The following is an 18955-nucleotide window of genomic DNA, read 5'->3' on the forward strand; positions in this document are numbered from 1 at the left end:
TAAGAAATTTTATGTTAATGGCCCTTGGTATGGTTTTCTCCCCCTCCTCTTGCTCCTCCTCCATCTCCTTTTCCTGCTTGGGGTTCATTATGATTCTTGGATTTGTGGATTTAGAGATTTCATTAATTTTGTCAAAATTTCAACCATTATTCAAATATTTCTTCTGTATCTCTCTACTCTCCTTCTGGGACTCTAATTACACTTGTGTTAGGTTGCTTGATGTTGTCCATAGCTCACTGATTCTGTTTTCCTTTTCAGTTTTTTTTTCCTCTCATTTTCATTTTGTATTGTTCTAGTATAACTATGTCTTCAAATTCAACAATATTTTCTTCTTCAGTGTCTTAGCTGCTGTTATTCCCATTAAGTATACTATTTTCGATTTAGACATGGTACTACTTATGTCTTCAAGTTAGATTTGGGGTTTTATTTACCCTTCTATTTCTCTCCATATCTTGCTCATGTTTTCCTCTGCCTTTTTTAACACATGGAGAATATTTAAAATAGTGGTTTTAATCTCCTTGTCTACTAATTCTCTCATTGATGTCATTTCTTTGTCTGTTTGTATTGACTGATTTTTCTCTTGGTTATACATTGTACTTCTGGGTCCAGGAGCTTTTAGTCTATTTCTGATTTGGCCCTACTACTGAGGCAATATATTTCTGAGGGCACTACTCAACCCCTTGCATCTTAGGAGGAGTTTCCACTCTGGTTGGTGGGAATATAAACTTTATCTGGCTCTGCTGCCTTCTGTTGGTTATTTCCCTGGCCTTGGTAGTTTCAACATACAAAAGTACTGTCAACCAAAGACTTCAGGGAAATTCTCCTGCATACTTCTATAGTTCTCTATATATGTAGTTCTTTCCTCTCTGGTACTCTTGTGCTGTGAATTCTACATGCCTTGACCACCTCAAACTCTGAACTCTGTTTCTTTAACTCAGGGAAACTGCTGGATTTTGTTTTAATTTCTCTTTCCTGGACTTTTGTCTGGAGATTCTCTCCAGAGAGTATGTTGGGACAATTGTAGGGCTTGTTTCCCTTCTCTTAGGGGTGATGGCTCAGTGTTGCCTATTGTCCAGTGCCTGAAAAACCATTGTTTTACATATATTTTTCTGGTGTTTTAGTTGTTTAAGGTGAGAGGGTAAATTCCACTCTTGATTGGAAGCAGAAGTTCAGCTATACCACTTTTAATAATTTGTATTCTCATCTTACTATATAGGTAAGTTTGTGTGGAGAAACATTAAATTGTTTCTTGCTTTTAGAAGCCTTTCCACAATCATGAACTAAATGGCTGGGAATTAATTATGGTCCAAATTGAATGAGCTCACTAGATACCATCAGGAAATAATGTTCAATCCAAATCTGTGCCTTGAAATTCCCATGGAAGTTGGAATTGGCAGATATGATCCCTTAATAAAATAACTTCCTCTGGAGTAAAAAGGAGTGCATATACTCTCACCTTTTTAAAATTTGCAATCTTGTGATTCATTACACTATTTTGTGTGAGTTGAAAGCTCACCATCCGTTATAGAAAACAAGATATTCTATTCTATATGAATAATAATTTTGTAATTTTTCCAAATTACAAAAATTTTTTTAAATGATGAAACTAATGTAATGGTATATGTCAATTATATCTCAACAACAACAAGAAGGAATAAATATCTAGGTTCCCTCCATCTCCTTAATTTTCCAGAAAAAATTATGTTTTCTATATCTCTATTTATGTATGAATTGTAACTTGATTTTTAAAACTTAATATAGGGGCTTCCCTGGTGGCACAGTGGTTAAAAATCCACCTGCCAATGCAGGGGACACGCATTCAAGCCCTGGTCCGGGAAGATCCCACATGCCACGGAGCAACTAAGCCCGTGTGCCACAACTACTGAGCCTGTGCTCTAGAGCCTGCGAGCCACAACTACTGAGCCCACGTGCCACAACTACTGAAGCCCGCGTGCCTAGAGCCTGTGCTCAGCAACAAGAGAAGCCACCGCAATGAGAAGCCCGCGCACCACAACGAAGAGTACTCCCTGCCCACTACAACTAGAGAAAGCCCGTGCACAGCAACGAAGACCCAACACAGCCAAAAATAAATAAATAAAATAAATTTATTTTTAAAAAAACTTAATATAATGTGATACCTTTCCATATTAGTACACATAAAGCTTACTTTCTTTTCTTTTTTTATTGCATGAAAGTCTTTAAATTCTATAGCACTTTACAATTTTCAAAAGTTTCACCCACATCATTTCATATAATCCCATAATAATCCTTTTTTCCCCCACCCCCTATATTACCCTTCCCCCCTTCCCTCTCCCCACTGGTAACCACTAGTTTGTTCTCTATTTCTGTGAGTCTGCTTCTTTTTTGTTTTATCCACTAATTTGTTATATTTTTTAGACTCCACATATAAGTGATATCATACAGTATTTGTCCTTCTCTGTCAGACTTATTACACTTAGTATAATGCCCTCCAAGTCCATGCATGTTGCTGCAAATGGCAAAATTTCATTCTTCTATTTATGGCGGAGTAGTATTCCATTGTATATATATACCACATCTTCTTTATCCATCCATTTATTGATGGACACTTAGCTTGCTTCCATTATACTTTCTTTTCAATAGTTGCATTTTATTCCATTTTCTGGATAGTGTGGTTTTATTATAAAGATCCAGAGGGTGACTTTATTAGACAACTGGCCTTACTTTCTACTTTTTATTAGATGTGGGCTATAGATTAATTATTCTAAAACTAAAGTTATAGATGTATAACTATAATATATAGTACATCTATATAATAGATGTATCATACTTGCACATATTTTCTTGCCAATAGTCACCACATAGTCATATTAAATCTGTAGATACACAGTTCTAGAGCGTTTATCTTAAAAAGCACACAGAGAAATACAGACCAAGAGTTGGTACAGTTTGAACTGCTGAACTGAATGAATAAGCATTTTCAGAACTCTAATGAAAAACTGATGAACTCATAAAAGTGCTAACAAAAGATCAAGATGAAAAAAAAAAAATTAATTACATGGGACTGAGTGAACTGATGAGGATGAGTATAATTTTTGTGACTTTCTGTCTGAATTAAAAAAAAAAAAATCCCACAAGGACTCAGAGGCAAAGAATATACAAATCAATTTTCACTGCAAAGTAAAGGAGCTGTTACAGTGGAGGATTACTGGACTGAATGTCAATATTATGACATAGTATGAGTGTGTTTCATGTTTGGTAATTGCAATCATCGTTGCTTTTGTTGTGGTCATCCATGTACAATGCTTGGTGTCAGTCTATTTATCTCTTGTAAAAATAAAATACAGTGTGTGTGTGTGAAAAAAAAAAAAAAAAGAGTTGGTACAGTTTGAGATTTTTTTTATCCTAATGGGTTAGATGAACATCTGGTTAACTACTGTTTTTTGTTTGTTTTGTTTTAAATGTCAGGCCAATATTATTGCAGCACTAGTCAATTGTGTAGAATTTTGGGACCTAGACTGCTCATAGCTCATTGTTCAACTGGAAGAGGGTGCCCTTCATCCCACTTTGATTACATATATCCATTTTCTAAATTCTCATTTAGCATCTGCATCTCTCATTAGGGTTTTCAATAATATATGGTTTTATTGTTAACCAACATTTTAATGTTTATCTTTCAGTTCCCCAAGGAGCCTGTAACATCTGAGGTAAGGGAGATCACAGTGCTGTCAACTGTTGGTTTCCCCAAGGAATCCACCTCTTTGTGAAAGCTGGACGATCATCTTGCCAGTCTTGCAAAGAGCTGCAGTGAGCTTTATTGAAGCTGGGTTTATAACTCAGTGATGCAAACAAGGCTCGCAGCTTAATATATTTCTTTCTTAGCATGAATTTGTACTGCAGTAAGGGGATTGGGTAAGGGCAAGTTTGTGTTATTGTGGTGAGAAAGAATTGGTTAAATGTTTTATTATGCTCTGTTTTTTATAAATTAGTGTTTTGCATGCATGACATCTTGTCAAATTAAAAACTCATGGTTGTGCTGACAGTGTAGGCTAACTTCACCCTAATGCAATGAGTTCTTTGCCATCACATTTGGATGCCTTTTACTCCTTTCATGGTAGGTTAGTTTTTTCTCCTTACTCCTTCAGAGTAAACCAAGGAGTTTGTGCTGTCACTCCAACATTGCCCAAGGGCAATGTTATACACTAATAGGGGTTCAGTAAGTGCTTGCCAAATGAATAAAGATTTTTCCTATAAAATTTCTTGAAAAAGTCACCTAGATGCAGTAAAGCTTTTAAATTTACCAAAAAACAAAACACCTATTTAATAAACTATCTTAACATTCAAATACAGTATTCTACGGAAAATATAATCTGCCAGTGAGTTACACAAAGAAGCTTTATCTTGTACAATATACAGTATTCTATGGAAAATATAATCTGCCAGTGAGTTATACAAAGAAGCTTTATCTTATACAATATACAGGAATTTTTGACCAAAAGTCCATTCAGCAATAGTTAATTTGAACACTTCTCATAAACTCTGCAACTGTACCATATCGTACTTTGAATTCCTATTTCTAATTTCTACCAGATTTTGAGACGCTAATGAAAAACAAAATAGGTACTGGTTTGGTTAAAAACAGATACTCAGGCTTAAAAACGGAAGGATCTGCCCTCTTGTTGAAGATGTTATGCACCCCAAGTAATTACTAGTAAAGATAATTGATAATTAGATGTGAAAGACCTTAAAGATTATCTAGTTCATTTAGTTTGTTTTACAGATCAGAAAACAAATGAAAATGTATTCATGATCACAAAACCAATTAGCTGCAGAGCCTGTTTTTTTCTGTTTTTTTTTGTTGTTAGCCCAGTGCTCTTGCAATGCGGTTTTGATTTGGATCAGGAAAAAGAGAAAGGTAAAAGCTGCAAAAATCCTAGGAGGAATGCGATTTTCTCTATCAGTTACCTTCTTTTCTCCCCATAGATTTAAGTAAGCGCTAAGTCCCAGGAGACTAACTGGGATGTTTACTGTGTGGTTACCTTTTCGAAATTTGGAGAATTAAAGGGGGTCCTAACACCTACATGAAAATCTTAACTCAGTTACATATTTTTGGGTCTCTATCAATCCACTCTTCCTTCCATCAACTATCAGATCAAGAAAAGACCTTAGAGGGACTTCCCTGGTGGCACAGTGGTTAAGAATCCACCTGCCAATGCAGGGGACACGGGTTCGAGCCCTGGTCCAGGAAGATTCCACATACCGTGGAGCAACTAAGCCCGTGCGCCACCACTACTGAGTCTGCGCTCTAGAGCCCATGAGCCACAACTACTGAAGCCCGTGTGCTACAACTATTGAAGCCCACGCGCCTAGAGCCTGTGCTCCTCAACAGGAGAAGCCACCGCAGTGAGAAGCCCGCACACGGCAACAAAGAGTAGCCCCCGCTCGCCGCAACTAGAGAAACCCCGCATGCAGTAATGAAGACCCAATGCAGCCAAAAATAATAAATAAATTTACTTTTAAAAAAAGAAAGAAAATGACAACTTAGTTAACAACAAAAAAAAGACCTTAGAAACGATCTCATCCATTTATTTAGTTTCACCAATCGAAAAACTGAGGCTCAGAAACAAACAGGAATTTATATTTGACAATACTCTTGGGGAAAAAAAGCAAGTATTATCCCTTTATAGAGGGAGCAGCAGTGTAGTCAGAAACAAAACAATGAACTCCTGAAACCAAGTTTCAAGCATCCTAACACAGGATAATAAAATTGTGATTTTCTCTTTTCAACAATAAGAAATTTCAGGCTATGGTGTATGCCACATCATACACGAACAATTAAATTACAAACACTCACAGACGTATTAAAAGGAGGCTAACATAAGAAAACGGCCCTCTCACAGCACCAGGCCGCCCTCTCTGTGAATTGTGAGATTAGCTAAATACTTATATTTTGCAAACTCTTCTTTAAGAAGTTGTCATCCAAGCCTACTTCACTGAGACAAAAATACATGTTATCTCGTTTTGAAAGTGATATGACGCTTATTTAATCCTGAAATGGAACAATAATTCCCCATTCTTGTTTCAAGTGGTAATCTTCGCTTACCCACATACCTAGGAGGCGGGGGAGGTTCCTTCCAGTCACTGGGTATGAGGTTATAAATGCTCTCAGAAGAGCACGTTGGATCCATGGCCACCAAATGAGTCCTTAAAACTACTCAGCTTTTTTCTCAATATACCAATATCTCCATCCCTTTCTTCATCGCTTCCCCTTTCCTCTCCTACTCTCTTGCCTTCTCAAGGAACTAAACCTTCTCTCCTTCACACAATTCCCCTTTGACCTCTTCTTAGCTGTCCTCTCTTGGGAAGAAAATAAAATATCTCTTCTATTACTCTTGGGATCACTTAGCGTTGTTGACGGCGCGACTGCCCTGGAAACAGTTACTAGGCAACGGGGAAGTGGAAGGTGGCCCTGCAAACTACCTTTCCTCTCTTCCCTCTCTCTGCAGCTCCTTTTCTCTCAGAGAAGTTCAACCCGAAAACCACTGTTTATATGTACCTTTGGTAGTAAAGGGGTGAAGAGTGGCGTCCCCTTAAAAATGTTGCTCTTTCCTGTTTCTGTATATTTGGAAAACAAGATAAACTCTACCAGAGACACGTGCAGCAGCGAAGCTGGCGTGCAGGCGTCGCACAATAACATTCTTGTGCGCAGGTGCCAACCCAGTGGGGGCGGGGCGAGCGGCTGAGGCCACGCTGACGCACGTCCGACGTCGGGAGTGGGACGAGGGTGGGAGGAGCCCGAGGAGCGGAGCCGGCTCGGGTGGGTGGAGCGCGGGACGAGTCACGTACCCGGTGCTGGGCTGCTCCGGCCGTGGGCGTCGCACGAGGACGCGGAGGCCGACCTCGGCGCAGGCGCAAAGGCCGCTGTGCGGCAGCTGGGTGGGCCTAGCGAGGCCTGGGACCGAGGGTGTAGGCCGTCCTGGGCGGGCGCCCGAGGTGTGGGATTGCGGCCCGAGGCGGCACTGGCGGCTCCCGGACGCTCCTTCCCATTTCCTTTCCTTTCCCCCGTCTTCTCAGTGTGATTTTCTTGGTGAGTTATTTGAGGAGAAAGGGAAACTGTAGAAACCAGTCCGTTCCCATCGCATGCCTTTCCCGCTCCGCACCTTCCCCTTTGCGCTGCTCGGCGGTGATCCCAGCGCTCTGTCCGCGCCCGCCTTCCCGGCTGCTTACGTCCCGGGCTCAGCCCTGCCGCCACCTGTGCGGGCGCGCCCGCGCCCCGCCGTCCTCCCGGTTCACCTGTCGCGGCCCGTCCTCCCCTGGGCCACCTGCCTCCCTTTCTCCCGCACCTCGCCCCTTCTCCGCCAGTTTACCTCTTGATCGGGCCCCTCCTCTTAGGTCTTTGTTTTTTAAACGAGAAGCCTAAGCCTGAAGGAGAAGCCTTTTAAACGGGCCCTTGAGTTGTTGCCCTTTTTTTTTTTTTTTTTTGGTGTCCCTTTTTGAAAACGATCTTAGGTTTTATTCCGTTTGAACCATTTGGTCTTCCGTGAACCTACTTATTCGCATATGACTGCTGAAGGAAGCTCACCATCCCGAGGCTTTGAAAGACATTTTGGCAATATGGTTCTGAACTAACCTTATAGAGGCCACTCTGCCCGAAGGGACTAAGGATGCTCTAAGATAAGAGAAGGCCAGTTTTGGTCATCTCACTGCCAGGGTGCTCGGTGGAGCGATTAAAACAGCCTGGTGGCTTGGTTAACTTAAAAGGGTTTGCTGAATGTGTGGGTCCTTATCATCTTGGGCTCTTAGTGAATTTCATTAGACAAGAATAAATTTAGTTTTTTCTTATCCAGTTGGTCAGGTTTTTATTTTTTATCCCAGGCGTTTAACAAACATTTTATTTCAGATGATTGGCACCTTGGGGGTAATGCTCCTGTTCTTCACATCGGATTTTCTGTTTTGAAACAAAACAGTTTATATGTATATGCCACTTTGCCCTTTTCCTTTCCACTTTGAGTATTTTACGTTTTGGGGTTTTTTGCTTAGCATGTATAGAGAAGAATAATGTTCTCTATATATGCTAAGATTTGAACTAAGGACTCAGAATGATAATACCGTTAAGCCAAGTGGACAGTCATTGGCCAAAGTTTATAAACTTTCTAATTAGAAGGAACGCTTTAGGACTGTTTATGTGAATCAGTTCCTAAAAGAGCCAATAAAGGCAAAGCATGATTTCTCCAGTTAGTAAGCACCCACTGGCTTTAGCTAGTCTTGACTTTCTGCTGTTACTGAATACAGTAATTTCACTGATGTCAGTATATTTATTATGGTTTTAAAAATACTAAACAGAATTTAAGGTCTCAATGTAGTGTATTCAGTGCACCATCTTTTTTTTTTTTTTTAAGATGTTAGCTATGAGTTTTTCTTTTTTTTTAATTAATTAATTTATTTATTTATTTTTGGCTGTGTTGGGTCTTCGTTTCTGTGCGAGGGCTTTCTCTAGTTGCGGCAAGCGGGGGCCACTCTTCATCGCGGTGCGCGGGCCTCTCACTATCGCGGCCTCTCTTGTTGCGGAGCACAGGCTCCAGACGCGCAGGCTCAGTAGTTGTGGCTCACGGGCCTAGTTGCTCCGCGTCATGTGGGATCTTCCCAGACCAGGGCTCTAACCCGTGTCCCTTGCATTAGCAAACAGATTCTCAACCACTGCGCCACCAGGGAAGCCCTCAGTGCACCATCTTAATGAAGTTGTTAAATCATTTGGAAAGGAACTTTTTTTCCTTTAGATACTTTGTCTGTAATTCTTCTTGCCTTTTGAAAGTATGTTTACAAAGAATACATTTCTAATTTTTATAATTCCCTCAAAATGGCAGTCCTGTTCAAGGAAATGCCTATGTTCAGTATGTCCACAGAGAATTAGTATTGGTGTACCATCAGAGGTCGTGAACTTTTTCTGTAAAGGGCTAGATAATAAATATTTTAGGCCTTTGCAGGCCAGATGGATCCTTTCGAAACTACTCAGCTCTACCATTATAGCTCAAAAGCAGCCAAAGACAATACTTAACAAATGAAAAAAATGAATGAGCAAAGTTTTGTTCCCATGAAACTTAATTTACAAAAATAGGGGTGGGCCAGATTTGGCCTGTGGTTGTAGTTTGCACAGACCCCTTATATGAATGGTTGTACATACAAATTAGGTTTTTTCGCTAAGTATTATTTTAATCTACTTAAATGAATAAAATGGGCAGAGGTGGGAATATAAATAGGACAATTGGGAGGAAAACAAGCCCTTTCTAAAGACATATTCTTTACAATATTTTTCTAAGTTATAGAATTGCAAAGGGTAGTTAAAGAGGCTTTTGAATTAGATACGCAAGACCTTAAAGAGAATATCTAACAGCGTAAGACTACCAACAGGAAAGGCTTAGTCAGCTTGATTCTAAGATAAAGGCAAAGATGAGTGGTGAAGTTGGAAAATGCTTTGATTGTAAGACCCCTGTGATTACCACATGGCACTGAAGTGTGGTCCTTCCTCCTCGCTGTTTCAGTCAGCTGACTGACTGAAGGCTTGTTAAGAGGATTTTTACTTAGTAGTCAGAAGCAGCAAAGCTTCTAACCTTCTGCTGGTTAGTTTATATCCTAATATATTTGCATTTTTTTCGTATTACTTATGGGAAAACAATTTATTGTAAAAATGCAGTAATTTTTAAAGAATTTTTTAAAAACCTTAGAATGTCTTTCTTCATAAAATAGTGGACTAGACTTAGTCATTCTTAGAAATTTAAATAGAGATTGTATTAAAACAGGATGACAAGTATAATCATGGCATAAATATTTTTAAAAGTTCATTGAACTGTAGCCAGTTCTCATCATGAAATAATTTTTGAAGTGCTATGTCTTATGTTTTATTTTGGGAGAGTAATAAATATTTTAAATGGGTGACAAATGCTAAATCATTTTCACTAAATAGATTTTGACAATTTCCCAGAAGTATTCTAGGTAATTTTATAATGGAATTGAAAATTTCTGGACTATTTTGGAAGTAAAAATTGATAATGGGTTTAATATGATTTTGGCTGATTATCAATCATCTAGTGGTAAATGTAGGAAAATATCACTGTAAATAGTTTCCTGAAAATTAATATGTATTTCTGTTTTAAAAGTATATAACTTTGTTATTCATTCTTAGGAAATAATTTAAAAACCTTTAAAAAAGTGGTTTCTGTACTTTTTTTCCCTTGAATTCTTCAGTTTTGATCAGCTTGCCACAGTAAAATTGTTAAATTTCATACTTGGAGGTCACACAGTACTTAAATTAATATGTACATGTGGACATTCTGTTTTTGTTTTTTAAAGTTCTTGCTGTGATACTGACACATCACTGCCTTTCCATTTATCTTTTTGAATGGCAAGTGTCTTTCATGTCAAAAATGTGTCCATTGGAACTAGTGGATCAAAAAACTCCACTGTAAGTGATAAGAAAACCTATTTAAAAATTATTAATGTATAATGGAGTGGTATATATCTTCTATCCCCTGAGAAATTAGACAGTTTACTAAAATATTTTTTGTGTAGAACTTGACTCTACAAAAAATATTTGAGAACATCAGTGATTCAGTAAAACCTGAGTACTTAATTATCAAGAGATTTAGCCTTTAAGTACTGTTTTTGTTTCTTGACTCTTATGTGATTGACTTGCATTTAATTTGAAATAGTTTTGTTCTTTGGCTGAAGAAAAATTGCTTATTCATAACCCCTGTACTGAAAAACGTATTAAAATATAAGTAAATGAAAAAGTCTAATAGCATGGCTTTGAATCATAAAGGAAAATGATACGCAGTTGGTCCTCACTTTTCACAAGTTCTATATTTGTGAAGTCTACTCGCTAAAATTTATTTATAACCCAAAATTAATACTTGTAGCACTTTTGCAATCATTCATGGCCACATGCACAGTGGTGAAAAATTTGAGTCACGAGATATGCATTCCAAGCTGGAGTTAAACAAGGTGATGCTCTGCCTTCTTGTTTCAGCTCCTACTATAAACAAGTGTCTTTTTTGAATTCTATTTAAGTGCCACATTTTTTGCATTTTGTGCTTCTAGCTGGTGATTTTGCTGGTTAAAATGGCCCCCAAGCAGAGCGCCGAAGTGCTGCTCGTGTTCCTAAGGCACTAAGGCCACGATGTCCCTTACAGAGAAAATGTGTGTGTTAGATAAGTTTCCTTCAGGTGTGTGTTAAAGGCTGAGTTCAATGGTAATGAATCACTATGTATATATATTAAATAAGATGTCTTTAAGCAGAAACACACATAAAACATTACATATTGATCGGTTGGCAAAAATGTTGTGACCAGAGGCTCACAGGAACCTAACCCTGTATTTCCCCTAGGAGCAATGGTTCAATATGCACTAATTCATATTCATGGTGACGTGATAGAACATAACTACCATGAATAATGAAAATTGACTACATTACCTCTTAAGTAAAAATGCAGTTTCCAGATAAAAGTTACATGCTGTGGGCATTATTCCATCTTCTCTTGTCTTTTGGTTTGCTTACAGTGGATGTTGAAACCCTAAAATGAGTTTGTGGCTAAATGTTACAAAATTTAGTATGTAGCTTCTTTAATTTTCTTTAAAAACGATAATGTTAGAGCACTTAATACCTGCCTTCTGCTAGTTTCAGGAAGATTTTTATGGTGAAGTAATATTGATACAGAATATGTTGAACTGTCATAATTTTCTACTTTGAATTCATATAAAACAAAGGAAGAATAAGGTTACGAAAGATAAGGTGAAGATAACATGTATAATGTTTGTGTTACAGTCTTCTGCTTTTAATGGAGTTGATGTTAAGCATTGTAGCAACCAACATAAAGTGGAAAAGATCAGATAAAAGATTTAATGCCCATAAAAACAAACCAGGTACTCAGGTAATACACAATTATTACCAATATAGACCTCAGGAAGTTATGCATTGGGAACTAAAAAAGAAGACACTCTGTGATGTTCTAAGCAAAAGCCACCTGAATAGGAGGTTAATCAGGCTGTTTTATACAGTGTCCTCAAAATAATGCGTTAAAGAAGAGTTCCAGAATAAAAGTAGTTTAATAAAAGAAATTGCTGATAGGGTTCAAGTGTACAGTTCTCTGATCCTTGGTTTGTTTCAGGGAAAGGATTAGACTGTGCTTGACAAAACAGTTCTTGATTCATGGACGAGTACCCCTGTTTTCTCTGAAGGTTTATAAACAAACCAAACCATAAAAAAATATGCCTAGCTTTGTGCCTAGATATTCTGATTCAATTTATATGTTTTTAGTCTATTGTCATTGAGTGACAGTGGTTAATATTACTGTATAAATGGTCTTATGCGCCAGCCACCATGCTATGTGCTTTGAATTTATTATAAAATCATTTAAATAGCCAAGAGGTACCCATGTGTGGCAGACACTTTGTTTGCGCTTTTTACAGGAGATATTATTGCATCTAAATCATGTAGTGATTCAGATGGATAAAACAACCTAAAAGAGTAATTCAGATACTCATTTCATAGCTTCAGTCCACTGATCACTAAACATACAGTTAAATCATTGAAAGTTTTAGGTGTCGTGTGAAAGATTTATATTTATCATTTGGTTATGTTGTCTTGTATATTGCTTTGTGGCAGAAATTCGGTACTGTCTAGTAAAACTTTTTTTTTTTTTCAGTAAAATTCTTTTTTATCATAAGATGCACACATTGGAATAAAAGACAGTATTTTAATCTTTTAATAATAGTTTTAGGGAACCATGAAAAGGGTCAGTTTATTATTTTTCTGTACTTAAAAAATTGCAGATGGACATTTTAACAATAGACTGTGTGGAATTTTATGATACTTTTATGATTAACTTGAAATTTTTTCCCTTATAGACTCCACTTTTTGCAAAGGTGGCTTTGCCTCAGCATCCACAAACTCTTCACCTAAGATTGGTTCCTGTGTGTCATATGTTTACAAGTCAGTGGGAGTTAAGCACATACAAGCTGAAAAGCCAAATAAGGAAATGTATTCCTTCTCTTAAAAGTTCTAATTTAAGTTAAATTCAGTGTTAGCTTAAAATAGTTTAAATGTTTTATTAGAGAACAGTTTGAGTAGCATAGATGATCAGAGTGGCAAATGACTGAAAGTTTTCAGAACATGTCTAAACATACGATCTGACATTTAATGTGGCTTAGTTGCATATTGGTTCTACCACAGAACACGTGAAAAGCCCCACTACATGTCTGTAAAGTTACTTTAGTCAATTTAAATAAACATTGCAGCAGTTATTAAATGGTACTTTACATATGACTAAAAACTTGACTTGTCTTGCATACATTTGTGTTTTAAAGGTGAGTATATTTCCAAAGACAGGGATTTGACCAGTATGGGGAATTACAGAGCTTCTCTGGATGCCAGAATAAGTTTGTCCTCTTATCATTGGAAACATTCCTGAGTTTTTTTGCTATCACTCTGGAGTCTGGAATTTGAGTTAAGTCTCTTCACTGATGATGTTTATAGGACAGAAATTAAAGTGATGGTCCCATGCAGAGAAGGTTATAGATATGTAGCCTTTGACTTTGCTGCTGATTATCAATTTTTCTTAAGTATTTGCATAATGTTATATCTTTCACTAGCTTTTTTTAAGGCCTTCAACATGAAAAATATGTAAGAATGATTCTTAACAGTATGCATGTAAGAGGCATGTAAGAAAGAAAATGTCATACCTTTGCCCTATAGTTTGGAAAATTATTTAAGCATCTTATTTACTTATTTTTATAAGCAAATGTTTTATTCTGGTTTCTTGTGAATTCTTTGACTAAGAAATTTATGAGTAACATGATAATCTATCAGCATTTTCATATAACTAAAGAGAAATTAAATATAAAGAGTATTGTTCAGCTTTTTGAATTGCAAGTAAATAGCATTCCAATTCCAAATAATCCTTATTTACATGGGTTATAAACCATGAGACAATTTTCATTATAGGAAAATAAATGCTAATTTGATTTAGTATCTTTTTGAAAAAGCATCTATGAATAAAGTGTTGCTCATAGTTACAAGTTGTTAAAGTTTTGATTACTCAATGTCTTGAGACTTGAAAAGATTGTTAAAAGGATAATATGAAATAAATGAGAATTTGGGTTCGAATACTTTTTTAAATATCCCATAAATTTGGAAGAATTTTAAACAGTTTATGTACTGTGGGCATGGTTATACTTAATCCTATTGGGATAGTCTTTTGAAATTAGTAACCAAATGTCTTTTTTGTTTGTTTTTATGTTTGAAAGGGCCAAAGCCAGTTTTTAGGTTGGATTGCGCAGAAAAGTGAAAAGAGAATGCTCCACTTTAACCGATGTCAGCATCTGAAACAAATAACTCAGAAATGCTTTTCTAGTACACATGTGAAAATGGATAAACATGCACAGCTATTTCTTTCAAGAACCTTTGCACTTGCAGAATTAAGGAAGTCATGGCACTCAATCTACTCTCTTGTTGGAGACAAAAATATTATCCTGATGGGACCACCCGGTGCTGGGAAAACAACAGTAGGCAGAATAATAGGTCAGAAACTAGGTTGTTGTGTCATAGATGTGGATGATGATATCCTTGAAAAAACCTGGAATATGAGTGTGTCTGAAAAATTGCAGGATGTTGGTAATGAGCAATTTTTAGAAGAGGAAGGAAAAGCTGTGTTAAACTTCTCTGCATCTGGAAGTGTGATTTCCCTTACTGGGTCCAATCCAATGCATGATGCTAGCATGCGGCATCTGAAGAAAAATGGAATAATTGTTTATCTGGATGTACCTCCAATAGATATAGTTAGTCGTCTAAAATTAATGAAAATAGATAGGATTGTAGGTCAGAATTCTGGAACATCTATGAAAGACTTACTTAAGTTTAGAAGACAGTATTATAAGAAGTGGTACGATACTCGTGTTTTATGTGAAGATGGGGCTTCCCCGGAGGAGGTGGCTGACAAAGTGCTGAATGCAGTTAAAAGATACCAAGATGTGGACTCGGAAACATTCATTTCCACAAGACACATTTGGCCTAAAGACTGTGAACAGAAGGTTCCAACAAAATTCTTTAGTGAAGCTGTGATTGAGGGGTTAGCTCCTGATGGTGGACTTTTTGTTCCTGAGAAGGAGTTTCCGAAATTAAACCGTGGGGAGTGGAAAAGCCTCGTAGGAGCAACGTACATAGAAAGAGCACAAATACTCTTGGAAAAATGTATACATCCTGCTGACATACCTGCTTCCAGGTTGGGAGAAATGATTGAAACTGCTTATGGGGAAAACTTTGCCTGCTCAAAAATTGCCCCTGTCAGGCACCTGTCAGGCAACCAGTTCATCCTGGAGTTGTTCCATGGACCAACGGGATCATTTAAAGATTTGTCTTTACAGCTCATGCCCCATCTTTTTGCACACTGTATTCCACCAAGTTGTAATTACATGATACTTGTAGCCACCTCAGGAGACACCGGGAGTGCAGTCTTAAATGGCTTTAGTCGTCTTAGTAAGAATGACAAGCAAAGAATAGCTGTGGCCACATTTTTTCCTGAGGATGGAGTAAGTGATTTTCAAAAAGCTCAAATAATTGGCAGTCAGAACGAAAATGGATGGGCAGTAGGTGTCAAGTCAGATTTTGATTTTTGCCAGACATCTATAAAAAGGATTTTTCAAGATTCTGATTTTACTGGCTTTCTTACTGTGGAATATGGAACAGTCTTAAGTTCAGCTAATTCCATAAACTGGGGCCGACTGCTTCCCCAAGTAGTTTATCATGCTTCTGCATACCTTGATCTCGTTAGCCAAGGATTTATTTCTTTTGGAAGCCCAGTCGATGTGTGCATTCCCACAGGAAACTTTGGTAACATTTTAGCAGCAGTGTATGCCAAAACCATGGGAATCCCTATTCGAAAATTTATTTGTGCTTCTAATCAGAACCATGTTTTGACTGATTTTATAAAAACAGGACATTATGATCTAAGGGAAAGAAAAGTAGCACAAACCTTTTCACCAGCAATTGATATTCTCAAATCTTCAAACCTGGAGCGACATTTACACTTGATGGCTAATAAAGACGGACAATTAATGACAAGATTATTTAATCAATTAGAAGAGCAGCATCACTTCCAGATAGAAAAGATTCTAGTTGAGAAAGTTCAGCAGGATTTTGTAGCTGACTGGTGCTCTGAGGAAGAGTGCCTAGCAGCTATTCACTCCACCTACAATACTTCTGGGTATATTTTGGATCCACACACTGCTGTTGCAAAAGTAGTTGCAGACAGAATGCAAGATAAAACCTGCCCAGTGATCGTCTCATCTACAGCTCATTACTCAAAGTTTGCACCTGCTATCATGCAGGCTTTAAAGATCAAAGAAATCAGTCAAACTTCATCAAGTCAGGTGTATTTACTGAGTTCATACAATGCATTACCTCCACCTCATGAGGCTTTATTAGAGAGAACAAAACAGCAAGAGAAGATGGAGTGCCAGGTCTGTGCAGCTGATGTGAATGTCCTGAAGAGTCACGTGGAAAAACTAGTACAAAATCACTTCATATAGAAGTTTCCTGAGTAAAAAAAATTTCTGGTGATAAGCATGCAATAATAGATCACAAAAGTTGATTTGGAATACAAATAACATTTTGTTTTTTATGTAAATATGTATGTCTATATGTAGATCTGTTATCTTTCGGAATTTCAATAGCCTAATCTCTAGATCTGAACATTATACCTATACATGCTCCTTGGATCCTTAATCTGGAAGTGACAGGTAGCATAGTGCACAGACCCTTGTGCTGTGCTTTGCACTCATGAGGGATATATCAGTTTCTACTCCCTCACCCCCACTTTTAAGCAGACCAAAATGTCTGGTATTCAATCTGGCAATTAAAACATTTAAGCATAGTTGTTACATAGTACATCTGTAACCATTACCAGTTCTCTATTGAATAGAAAGATAATTTACCACTCGAATGGTTAACTTCTGTGGAGGAAGTAGTAAGCTCATCTATTAAGAAAGGGCTAGTAGTGTTTTTGACTCTCCATTTCGCACTTGTAATTAATTATGTGTATTCTATGCTACCCAGATTAGATAAGTGCTCTGGCCTTCACTCCCCTTTGGATATGTATAGTTAAGGTGATGTAGTTTGAAAATCAAGACACAAGATTTAAATCCACGATGTAATAATCAACAGAACTACTTAGTAGTGGATACAGAAATAAAATTATGTATCTATTTCAAGAGAAAAGCTTTCCAAAATTCAGGGTATTTGAATAGTCTTCATGGAAGTATGTTTCTAGTTCTACCAGTTTTCCTGTATTATTTGGACTCCATTCCTATATAATTTGTCTATTGTCTCTCTTTTCAATGAACATTGTCTTTTTTGGTAACTAAAATCACATACAATTGATGCACATATTTAGTTTTTCCTTCTTTGTAGTAACAATACATTATAAACATGATTTACATTTGTGAATTTCCTGGGTGTTTTATTTCTGAATTAAAGATTATCAGTGAAAGGACCTGTTAGTGTAATGGACTACTCTCAACCACAAGATGGCATTCCTAACATAATTTGTCTTTGCTGATAACATTCTGCTTCATTTTCTGGGAGAACTACCTCCATAGAGAAACATATTACAGGGGCTTCCCTGATGGCACAGTGGTTAAGAATCCGCCTGCCGAGGCAGGGGACACGGGTTCAAGCCCTGGTCCGGGAAGATCCCACATGCCGCGGAGCAACTAAGCCCGTGTGCCACAACTACTGAGCCTGCGCTGTAGAGCCCACGTGCCACAACTACTGAGCCTGCGTGCCACAACTACTGAAGCCTGTGTGCCTAGAGCCCGTGCTCCACGAGAGAAGCCACCGCAATGAGAAGCCTGCGCACTGCAATTAAGAGGGGCCACCACTCACCACAACTAGAGAAAGCCCACGTGCAGCCACAAAGACCCAACACAGCCAAAAATAAATAAATAAACTTAAAAAAAAAAAAAGAAACATATTACAAGTAGTCAAGAAAAAATTGTAATCGTTCAATGAGCAAAAACAATCTGTTTAAAAAATTTTAAAATTAAACTAATTATGTTAACTTTGGATCTATGGCTTCTAACAAGTACATTTGAAAACCAAAACTTGAAAACCAAGAGCCATTACAAGAAAATAATGGAAGATTCAAAGTTTACTTATTCACATAGGTCTTAGTTATTTTATCATTTGCTTTTAAGGATATTTGTTTCAGTAAATGACATGTTTAGAAAATGCATGTAAATTATCCTGTGTGTATGAGAATGCACTATTTTTCTGAAAGTGGGAGGGACAGTGTTTAAAAAAAAATGACATGATTTTTGCCCACAAGAACTGTAGTTAAGGAGACCACATGTAAAATTAAATCATGTATTGATACAACACAGAAGAGTTATTGCAAGACAGGTCATGAGTAAGTGAAAAATGATACAGTCAAGAGCTGTAGGATTACCATGGACCAGTCAGAAAAGGCTTCACAGAGGACAGAGAAACAGAGGTAAGTCCTGAAGGATGGCAAGATTTTCTAGGTGAAAAGGAAGGGGAAATACATTTTAGGCACACAAAGGAAATAGGTATGGTGAGTTGTTCAAGAGGGCACCTGCCTTTATCTGTGGTTGGTTTGTTCTCTGTCCAAAACTTATTTCATGCCTTCACTTTTTCTTAAAACCAACTCTAGCCCTTCCCTCTCAGCTAAAAACCTTGCCTCAGTCAAGAGGGACAAGCCAGCAGTGAAGACATGGTTTCCCACCACCAAATGTCTAAATCTGCTGTACCTGTTTTCTCTGCTCGCCTGCCTGCCGCTGGGTTGAACTGGGTGGTATTCCTTCAGGTGTGTCTTGGCTTCTGTTCCCGTCAGGGCACTCACGTCACTTGCCTCATCAGTTCTCTCCTCTGCTGTTTCTTCAGCCTCTCCCCTCTGATGGAAGCTTGCTT

General features: G+C 37.7%; 2 protein-coding genes across 2 annotated transcripts in view; one reads left to right on the forward strand and one right to left on the reverse strand.

Moving 5' to 3' along the window:
- ENKUR (enkurin, TRPC channel interacting protein) overlaps positions 1-6608 on the reverse strand; it is a 31118-nt gene extending 24510 nt beyond the window's left edge. Inside the window, exon 1 of the mRNA XM_068538735.1 lies at positions 6536-6608. The gene's annotated coding sequence lies outside the window, so the exon portion shown is untranslated. The remainder of the gene's footprint in view (positions 1-6535) is intronic.
- A 230-nt stretch (positions 6609-6838) lies between these two features.
- On the forward strand, positions 6839-18030 carry THNSL1 (threonine synthase like 1). Its single transcript, XM_068561509.1, has 2 exons — positions 6839-7066; positions 14278-18030. The coding sequence occupies exon 2, from the start codon at positions 14326-14328 to the stop codon at positions 16555-16557; it is 2232 nt and encodes a 743-aa protein (XP_068417610.1). The 5' UTR covers positions 6839-7066; positions 14278-14325; the 3' UTR covers positions 16558-18030.
- Positions 18031-18955: the final 925 nt, after the last annotated feature.

Source organism: Eschrichtius robustus, chromosome 1 (assembly GCF_028021215.1).
Source record: "Eschrichtius robustus isolate mEscRob2 chromosome 1, mEscRob2.pri, whole genome shotgun sequence".
Lineage (NCBI taxonomy): Eukaryota > Metazoa > Chordata > Mammalia > Artiodactyla > Eschrichtiidae > Eschrichtius > Eschrichtius robustus.

Coding starts and splice junctions, on each gene's coding strand:
- THNSL1 (XM_068561509.1), top strand. CDS start 14,326: ATGCTCCACTTTAACCGATGTCAGCATCTGAAACAAATAACTCAGAAA.